Genomic DNA, 9,474 nt, shown 5'->3' with positions numbered 1-9,474 from the left:
GGTGCCCCCCCCTCCCCCCCCCCAGTTCACCCCACACCTGCCTCCCCGTGTCCCCCCTGTTTTGGGTGGGTGGTGGGCTCAACACCTTCACAGTGACGCACGGTGGGGGGGTCCCCAAACCCACCCGCTTTCCCTAGCACATCCCCCCCCTTTTATTTGGGGAGCAGAGGGGGGCAATGCTGGGACCCCCCGGCTGGGCATGGGACCCCCTCCCCAGGCCACCTCCTTCCCCTGCAGCCCCAAAGAAGAGAAACCTGTAAAAATTTGTACAAAATCTATAAAAATGTGTCGTCGTGGGCACTGAGGGCCTCTTTGGCTTGGGGCTTCCCCAGCCCACCCCCCCCCCCTCGCGCGTTCTGGGTTTGGTTTTTTTTTCGTTTCCTCCAATAAAATGAATCTTTTAACGAACCCTTTCAGGGCCCGATCCTTTCAGCCCCTCCCAGAGGGGTGCAGGGGGCTCGGCCAGGGCTGTGGGACCCCCCATGGCTTCTGTGCGGTCCCCGCTCGGTGCCACCCCCCCCAATGCCACCCTGGGACCTCCCAAAGCTGGGTCAGGGGGTGAAGCGGAGGCAGGACCCCCCGCTTCCTCCACCCGTCCTTCATCTTCTTCCTCCCGTCTTTCCTCCGTCCTCTTCATCCATCCTTCTTCCCTCTGTCCTCCATCCTTCCTCTTCCTCCCTCCCTCCGTCCTTTTCCTCCTCCTCTTACTCCATCCCTGTGTCCTTCTTCCATCCTCCTCTTCTTCCTTGCTCCATCTGACCTTCATCTTTCTCCTCCTCCTCTTCTTCCATCCTCCTCTTCCCCTGTCCTTCCTCCCTCCATCCTTTTCCTCCTCCTCTTCCTCCATCCCTCTGTCCTTTCTCCATCCCTGTGTCCTTCCATCGTCCTCCTCTTCCTTGCTCCCCCTGTCCTTCCTCCTTCCTTCTCCTCCTCTTTCCATCCTCCTCCTCATCCTCCATCCTTTTCCTCCCCCTGTCCTTCCTCCTCCTCCTCCCTCCCACGGCCCCTCCAGGGTGCTCCACACCATCTCCCACCCCGCCGCCAGCGACGCCCCTACCCGGGGGTCCTGGCCCCCCCCGGCTCCCCTGGGCCAGGCCCACCTGGTAACGAGCCTAATTGAAGCTTAACTAGCCGGGGCAGGGGAGGGGGCCGCTAATTGCCACCGCTAATTGCCACCGTTAATTGCCGCCGCTCAGCGCGTCGCAGCCACGGGGGCGACTTCACCCCCGCAGTCTCCCTCGTCCCGGCGCCGTTCCCGGCTGGGAATCCCGGGGATCCCGCCCCCCCCCCCAGCCTCGGGGACACCCCCCCCTCCCCCCGGGGCCTACAGAAAGGCCCCCGCCCCCCCCCCGGAGCCCGACCCCACAATGGGGGCTCTGTCCCCCTCTGTCCCCCGCTTGGCCGCCGGCGGCGCTGCGGGGTGCCAAGTCTGGCCGGGCCCCCCAGCGGGGGGGGCAGGGGGGCTCCGGGGGGCCCCCCCAAGGGCCACAGCTCCCTCCTGGAGTGGGGACCGGGGGTCCCCTGCACCCCGACATCCCTGGGGGCCTCTGGGTATCGGGCTCCCGGCCCTGGGGGGGGGGGGGCTCGGAGCCCCCCGCCTTGGGACCGCGGGGTGCCCCCCCCCCCCCCCAGCCCCTGGCGCAGCCGCAGAGGGGGGGCTGCCCCCCCCCCGCCCCCCCGAGGGGGCGTTGACCCGGTGTGGGACGCGGCCACCGACCTGCTCTGCGCCACCCACCCGTGTCCCCGTGCTGGCACCCACCCGGGGGCACCCACCCACCCATCTCATCATTTTGGGGACCCCCATCCCTCCCCAGGTACCATTTGGGGGCCCGGTCTGTCCCCGGAGGGGGGGCCCACAGCACCCTATGTCCCCACTTAGGGGGCACAGTGCTCCTGCAGGACACCACCACCCCCGTCCCCCCCCCCAGGAGCACGCTGACCCCAACCACGTCCCCATCACGCCGGTATTGTCCCGCCCGCGGTGACGGTGGCCGTGCCCTGTCGGGGGGGCGGGGGGGGGGGGAGGAGGAAGAAGAGGAGGAGGAGGAGGAGGAGGAGGATGGGGAAGGGGGGAAGGGGGGAGGCAGCGGCCGCCACTCTGGGGCCGGGAGCGCCGCGGGGGGGTCCCAGCACCATGAAGGTATGGGGGTTGGGGGGGGGATGGGGGGGGGGGAGGGTGATTTTTGGGGGTGTTTTCCAAGTGGAAACTGAGGCAGCCGTGCCAGGCGCGTGGCGGCGCGGGCGGCTCTCCCCGTGTGCCGCTGCCCCCCCCGCGCCGGCCCCCCCCGCCCCCCCCCGGCCCCCCCGGCCACGGGAAGCGGCTCTGGTGTGCGCGGAAGCCGGGGCGGGCCCGGCCCATCCTCGGGCCGCCCGTCGGTCCCGGCGCCGCTCCCGGAGCCGCTCCCGACCCCCCGGCCCCCCCCAGACCCCCCCGGCCCCCACATGAAGCCCCCCGGCGCCGTCGGGACGCTGCTGCGGGCGCTCGGCCGCCGCGACGGCACCGACACGGTAGGGGAGGGGGGGCGGGGGTCTCCGGGAGGGGGGTCCCGAGGGCGTTGCGGGGGGTCCCGGGGGTGGGGGGGGGTGGGGGTGGGGGATGCGGCGGGACCCCCCCCCCCGCCCCCGGTGCTACCCGCGGGGTTTGGCCCCGGGGCTCCCCCCGCCGGCTCGCGCAGCCGCCCCCTCCCCACGCGTGGCGCGTTTTGGCCGCGGCCCGGCCGAGGGGGGTGCTCGGGTGCGGGGGGGGCGGTGCTGAACCCCCCCCATCTGCCTTCCCACGCCCTCCCCCCGCTGTCCCCCCGCCCTTTCCCCACTTTCCCTTTTTTTCCCACGCCTCCCCGCTGCCCTCCCCGCCCCCCGCTGCCCCCCCCCCCCCCCATTCCCACTCTCCCACGCCCCCCCCCCCGCCCGTGGGAACTGGCCGGGTCGTCCCGGGGGGGTCGGGCCGCCCCCGCGGTCCGTTTCCTGGGGCTGGTCCCGGCCCCGCTTCCTGCGGCGGGACACGGCGTCCCGGGCGGGGGCACGGGGGGGGACACGGCGTCCCGGGGGGGGGGGGGGGGGGGATGGAGGGACGCGAGAACGGACATGGTGGGACACTGGGGGCACACAAGGGGGGGAGACACGGCATCCCAGGGCAGGCACGGGACACACACATGGGGGGGGGGGGACGGGGACATGGGGGGGCCCGGGGGACAGCCAGGCACGGAGCAGCCCACGCTGTGGCTACCCACGGCCCCCACCGGCTGAGCTCCCCCCCCCCGCGCGGGTCGCTCAGTCCCTCAGTTTCCCTCCGGGGACACGGGAAGGGAAGGGGGGCACGGGGTCTCTGCAGCCCCGTGCCCACTCCCACGCGTGTGTGTGTCCCCCCCAGCCCCGGCAGCCCCCCGCACCCCACAGCTTCCGCGAGAAGGCGTTCCGGCGGGGGGGGGCGTGTGCACCGCCTGCCGAGAGCCCCTCGGCCCCCAGGGCCTCGTCTGCAGAGGTGACCCCCCCCCCCACGGGACACCCTGGGTCCCCCCCGGCCCCACACGGGGGGAGCTGGGGGGTGCTGGAGTGGGGGGCTACTGGGGGTGGGGGGTGCTGGGCGGGGGATGCTGGGGGGGTACTGGGGGTGGGGGATGTTGGGGGGGGTACTGGAGTGAGGGGGTGCTGGGGGGGGTACTGGAGTGAGGGGGTGCTGCAGTTGGGGGTGCTGGAGTGAGGGGGTGCTGCAGTTGGGGGTGCTGGAGCGGGGGATGGGGGGGGGTGATAGGGTGGGGATGCTGGTGGCCTGAGCTGGCTTGGCCCAGGGGGTCCTGATGTCCCCTTTGTACCCCCCCCCCCGCAGTGTGCAAGGTCACCAGCCACAAGAGATGTGAGGCGAAGGTAGGGAGGCACAGGGGGGGTGGCCCTGGGGGGTGACAGCATCCCCTCACTGTCCCTTCCTGGTCCCCAGGGGCTGGGGGTGCCCCCCCAGTGTGTCCCCCCCATAGCGGGATGCTCTGGGTTGGGGGGGGATCACATCGTCCTCATCTCGGCCCCCCCTTGTGGCCCCCCCACTGTTGTGCAACGCTGGCCTTGGCGGGCAGCCCGGGCTGCAGCTGGACAAACGGCGGGGGGGGGGCGGGGTCACGGACACGAGGGGGGTCACGGACACGGGGGGGGGGTGTGTGGACCCGGGGCGGGGGGGGAGGGGGCAGGGGTCAGTGTCCACCTGGGCAGGGCACCGTGGTCAGGACACAGCAGTGTGTGCCCCCCCCCAGTAAAGCCCAGGGTCCCCATGGGACCCATACTGGGAGGATGGGCAGGGTGCTTCTGCCCACCCCAGGATGGGGGTGAGGGGTGGGGGGCCTGGATGCCGGGGTTCCCCATATTTACACGCCCCCACCCCCCCCGGGCCTCAGTTTCCCCCCCTGGCTGGGGGAGCAAGGAGGATTTGGGGGCAGGGGGGTGGGGGGGGAATCTCACAAGGAAGATTTTGGGGAGGGGGAGTCCCCAGCTTGGGTGGGGGCTGAGGCCGGTGCCGGTGAAAGGCCCCCTGTGCCGCCAGTGCTATATTTAGCCCCGGCCCCCCCCCTGGCCCGGCCCCCCCACCCCGGCCGTGTCAATCGCAGCCTCTGTCCTGGCCGGGGGCCCGGGCCAAGAGCAACACGGCGGGGGGGGGGGGCGGGGGGGGGGGGGGCCGGGGGGAGGGGCGCAGAGGGCGGCCGGGAGGGAGGGGGTCCTGCGGGGGGGTCTGAGGGTGTGTCCCTCCGTGGGGCTGGGGGTCCCCCTCGGGTCCCTCTATGGGGCAGGGTCCAGCCCCTGGGGGTCCCATTGCAGGGGGGGAGGGGGGGGCTGGGGTGACCCCCCCTTCGCTCCCCACAGGTGACATCACCGTGCCAGGCTCTGCCCCCCCCCGAGCTGGTAAGTGCTGGGGGTCGGTCCCGACACGCCCCCCCCCCCCCGCACCCCCCGGGGCAATGGGGGGGAAACTGAGGCAGGGCCCCGTGCCCCCACATGGGGGAGCGGCTCCCCCCCACACTCCCCCCACAGCCCGCTCTGCCCCCCCAGAGGAGGAACACGGCCCCCGCGCGACGCAGTGAGCACCTGGTGGGTCCCCTGCCCCCCCCCCCCCCCCCCGTGACCCCCCCGTAGGACACGAACCCCCGTGACCCCCCCTCTGCCCCCCCCCAGGGCTCCACCAAGTCCCTCGGAAGCGCCCGGCAGCGGAACACCCTACCCAGGTACGGGGGGGCCGGGGGGTGCTGGGGGGGGAGGGGTGCTCTGGTGGGTGCCATGCCCGGGGGGCCCCCTCACCCCAGGTGGGTGCTGTCATCCTGCATGGGTGCTGTGCCTGGGGGTGCCCTCACCTCGGAGGGGGGTGCTGTACGTGGGGGGGTGCTGTACCCGGGGGGGTGCCCTCGCCCCGGGGTGGGGGGTATCATCCTGCATGGGTGCTGTGGGTGCTGTGCCGGGGGGTGCCCTCATCCTGGGGGGGGTGCTGTACCCGGGGGGTGCCCTCACCCCAGGGGTCGCCGTCACGGCCCGCGCGCGGGGTGCCCCCCAGGAGCGTCAGCCTGGAGCAGGTGATGCAGCGCCAGTTCGATTTTCGACCTGACCTACGTGACCGAGCGCATCATCTGCCTCCGCTTCCCGCCCGCGCTGGACGAGCCGCGGCACCGCGCGCACCTGCGCGACGTGGCCCACATGCTGGCCTCGCGCCACCGACACCAGTACGCGGTGCGTGACACGTGCTGGGCCACTGGCGTCCCCAAGGGCAGGGACACCGGGGGGCCACAAGGGCAGGATGGGGACAGGGTGCTGGGGGTCCTTGGGGACAGGACGGGGACAGGGCACTGTGGTCCCCAAGGGCAGGATGGGGACAGGGCACTGGGGGTGCTTGGGGACAGGACAGGGGGTACAGGGCACCGGGGATGCTTGGGGACAGGACACCAGGGTCCCTAGGGACAGGACAGGGAGAGGGCACCAGGGTCCTTGGGGACAGGATGGGGACAAGGCGGGGGACAGGACACCGGGGGTCTCCAAGGGCAGCATGTTGGGGTCCATGGGGACAGGACATTGGGGTCTCCGAGGGCGGGACATCGGGGTCCATGGGGACAGGACACCAGGGTCCCCAGGGGCAGGAGGGGGACAGGACACTCAGTCCATGGGGTCAAGATGGGGACAGGACTCTGGTGTCCCCAGGGATGGGACAGGGAGGGTGCCAGCTGTGGGGTGGGGGCCAGCATCCCCCCGGGCGCTCTGGGGGGGTCTGGCAGAACTGGGGCTGTGCCTCAGTTTCCCCCCGTGGGCACCGTGGGGGGTTGCCATGACACCCCCTCCCCCCTGCGCCCCCCCACCCCACAGATCTTCAACCTGTCGGAGAAGCGCCGGGACATCATCCGCCTCAACCCCAAGGTGAGGGGAAGGTTCTGGGGGCTGGGGGGTGCCGGGGGGATGCTGGGGGTCCCTGGCACTGACGCTGCCCCCCAGGTGCAGGATTTCGGGTGGCCGGACCTGCACGCCCCCCCCCTGGACAAGCTCTGCTCCATCTGTAAGGCCATGGAGGGGTGGCTGCGGGGAGCACCCCCAGCACGTCGCGGTGCTGCACTGCAAGGTGGGGGGTGGGGGGCTGCAGGGGAGCTGGGGGGCCATGGGAGGCTATAAGGGACTGGGGGGGGGGGGCTATAAGGGGCTGTGAGGAGAACTGGGGGCCCACAGGGGGGCCCATGGGGGGAACTGGGGGGGCTATGGGGGGGGCTATAAGGGGCTGTGAGGAGAACTGGGGGCCCAGGGGGGGGCTATGGGGGGGGTCATAGGGGGGCCTTTGGGGGCCCATGAGGGGAACTGGGGGCCTATGGGGGGCTATGGGGGTCCAAGGTGGGTTATAGGGGGATCATGGAGGGAACTGGGGGGCTATGGGGGCTCATAGGAGGGAACTGGGGGGCTTCAGGGGTCCATGGGGGCCTGGGGAGAAGGTGGGGGGGCTGGGGAGAGTGGAGGTGCTCGGGGGCAGGAGAATCGGGGGGCACTGGGGGTGCTGGGGGGGCACAGGGATACTGGGAGGTACTGGGAGGGGCTGGGGGGCTCAGGGGCCAGCCTGAGGGGGGCATGGGGATGCTGGGGTGTGGGGGGGGCCCTGAACAGCCCTGGCCCCCCCCAGGGCAGTAAGGGCAAGACGGGCGTCATCGTGGCAGCCTACATGCACTACAGCAAGGTGTCGGCCAGGTATGGGGCTGGGGGGGCACGGGGGGCTGGGGGCAGGATGAATGGGGAGCATGAGGATGAGGAGGGCCACGGGGGGCAGAGGGCGGTATGGGGGGGGTTGGGGGGGTTATGGGGGACCTTGGGGGGCAGGAGGGGGGGCTGAGGAGTCGCAGTGGGGGTGTGGAGAGAGTACGGGGGGTGGAAGGGGGGGGCTGGGGGCAGGAGGGTGTTGGGTGCGGGCTGGTTTTGGCACTGGGGGGGCTGGGGGTGGGGGGCTGGGCAGGGGTCCCTGACACCCCCCCCCAGCGCTGACCAGGCGCTGGGCACCCTCACCATGCGCAAGTTCTGCGAGGAGAAGGTGGCGGCCGCGCTGCAGCCGTCCCAGAGGAGGTGGGGGCTGGGGGGGGCGGGGGGGGGCAGGGGGCTTGGGGGGGGGGGAGCAGGTCATGGGGGGGGCTTCAGGGAATGGGCTGGCAGGGGTGCAGGGTGCGAGTGGGTGCTGGGTGGGCGCGGGTGGGTGCTGGGTGCTGGTGCTGGCGGCTGCCGGGTGGGTGCTGGATGTTGTGCGGGTGGGTGCTGGGCATTGGGTGGGTGCTGGATGGGTGCTGGGTGCGTGCTGGGTGGGCGCTGGATGGCTGTGGGTGGGTGCTGGGTGCTGGATGGGTGCAGATGGGTGCTGGGCGCTGGGTGGGTGCTGGGTGGGTGTGGGTGGGTGCTGGGCGCTGGGTGGGCGCTGGGTGGGTGCTGGATGGGTGCAGATGGGTGCTGGGCGCTGGGTGGGCGCTGGGTGGGTGCTGGATGGGTGCGGGATGGGGTGCTGGGCGCTGGGTGGGCGCTGGGTGGGTGTGTGGGTGGGGTGCTGGGCGCTGGGGTGGGGCGCTGGGGTGGGCGGCTGGGGCGCTGGTGTGCGCGCTGACCCCCCCGCAGGGTACATCGAGTACTTCAGCGGGCTGCTCTCGGGGAGCATCCGGATGAACAGCAGCCCCCTCTTCCTGCACCACGTGCTGCTGCCCCCCCCCTGCCCGCCTGCCCCCCCCCCCGCCGGTCAGTGGGCACCCCCCCCGGACCCCCCCCGGGCAACACCTTCCCCCCGGAAACCCCCTCCCCAGAGCCCCCAGGGGACCTTCCTGGGGACCCCGTGCTCCCCCCGCCCCCCCCCCCCCCAAAAAACCACCCCAAGGGCCCCACCAGCACCCCCGGGAACCCCCCCTGCCAAGGGCCACCCAAGAACCCCCCCCTCTCCACATGGTCCCCCAGGACCCCCCCCTGCAACCTCCCTCCCCCCCGGACCCCCTCACAGGGTCACCCTGCGAACCCCCCCTGGAACCGCCCCCCAGGGTCCTCCGGGGACCCCCTCTAGCCCCACCCCCCGTCCCCACCAGGGACCCCCAGACTTCCCCCTCAGCCCCTCCAGACCCCCTGCCCCTCGGACTGCTGCCCCCCCCCCCCCAGGCCCCCCCCTCCTCCCCTGCAGCCCCCCCACGAGGCCGCTCCCCCCGCAGGCTGCCAGCCCTTCCTGAAGATCTACCAGGCCATGCAGCTCGTCTACACCTCGGGGGTCTAGTGAGTGTGTCCCCCCCCCCTGTGCCGGGGCGGGGGTCGCGGCACCCCCCCCGCCTCACCCCCCCTCCCCCCACAGCAGCACCCCCGGCCCCCAGAGCCTCTGCGTCACCCTGGAGCCCGCGCTGCTGCTCAAGGGGGGATGTGATGGTGAGCGGGGCACGAGGGGCGCGTGTGCAAGGGGGGTGTGCGTGTGCAAGGGGGGTGTGCGTGTGCAAGGGGGTGTGGTGCGGTGTGCAAGGTGTGCGTGTGCAAGGGGGGTGTGCGTGTGCAAGGGGGTGTGCGTGTGTGCAAGGGGGGTGTGCGTGTGTGCAAGGTGTGTGCGTGCAAGGGGGGTGTGCATGTGCAAGGGGGTGTGCGTGTGCAAGGGGGGTGTATGTGTGCAAGGGGGGGTGTGCGTGTGCAAGGGGGTGTGCGTGTGCAAGGGGGTGTGCGTGTGTGCGAGGTGTATGTGTGCAAGGGGGGTGTGCGTGTGCAAGGGGGGTGTGCGTGTGCAAGGGGGTGTGCGTGCAAGGGGTGCATGTGCAAGGAGTGCATGTGAGGATTGTGTGCAAGGGGTGCACGTGCAAGGTGTGTGTGTGCGAGGGGGTGCATGTGCAGGGATTGCGTGCAGGAGGGTACATGCAGGCAGCACATGTGCAAGGGGTGCATGGGTGAGGGTCACGTGCAAGGGGGTGCGTGTGCAAGGGGTGCATGAGAAGGGTGCGCGCAAAACGGGGGATGCGCACAAAACAAGAGGCGTGCTAT

General features: G+C 72.2%; 2 protein-coding genes across 2 annotated transcripts in view; one reads left to right on the top strand and one right to left on the bottom strand.

Annotated features, from left to right (window-relative positions):
- The first annotated feature begins 2,080 nt into the window (after positions 1 to 2,080).
- Positions 2,081 to 9,384, top strand: LOC129782898 (tensin-2-like). The gene is given in 19 exon segments (XM_055792387.1): positions 2,081 to 2,140; positions 2,426 to 2,508; positions 3,371 to 3,419; positions 3,422 to 3,481; positions 3,827 to 3,864; positions 4,846 to 4,884; positions 5,032 to 5,070; positions 5,155 to 5,204; positions 5,528 to 5,567; positions 5,569 to 5,700; positions 6,328 to 6,378; positions 6,454 to 6,552; positions 6,554 to 6,577; positions 7,124 to 7,188; positions 7,474 to 7,559; positions 8,098 to 8,176; positions 8,620 to 8,730; positions 8,810 to 8,877; positions 9,341 to 9,384. Coding segments are annotated over 18 exon segments (1,140 nt in total). The 5' UTR covers positions 2,081 to 2,140; positions 2,426 to 2,442.
- A 3-nt stretch (positions 9,385 to 9,387) lies between these two features.
- AMHR2 (anti-Mullerian hormone receptor type 2) overlaps positions 9,388 to 9,474 on the bottom strand; it is a 5,078-nt gene continuing 4,991 nt past the window's right edge. Inside the window, 1 exon segment of the mRNA XM_055792386.1 lies at positions 9,388 to 9,470. Within this exon segment, the coding sequence (XP_055648361.1) occupies positions 9,388 to 9,470 (83 nt within the window).

This window comes from Falco peregrinus, chromosome 19, assembly GCF_023634155.1.
Source record: "Falco peregrinus isolate bFalPer1 chromosome 19, bFalPer1.pri, whole genome shotgun sequence".
Taxonomy (NCBI): domain Eukaryota; kingdom Metazoa; phylum Chordata; class Aves; order Falconiformes; family Falconidae; genus Falco; species Falco peregrinus.
Note: the sequence above shows the minus strand (reverse complement) of the source record. Positions and strands in the feature narration are given on the sequence as shown.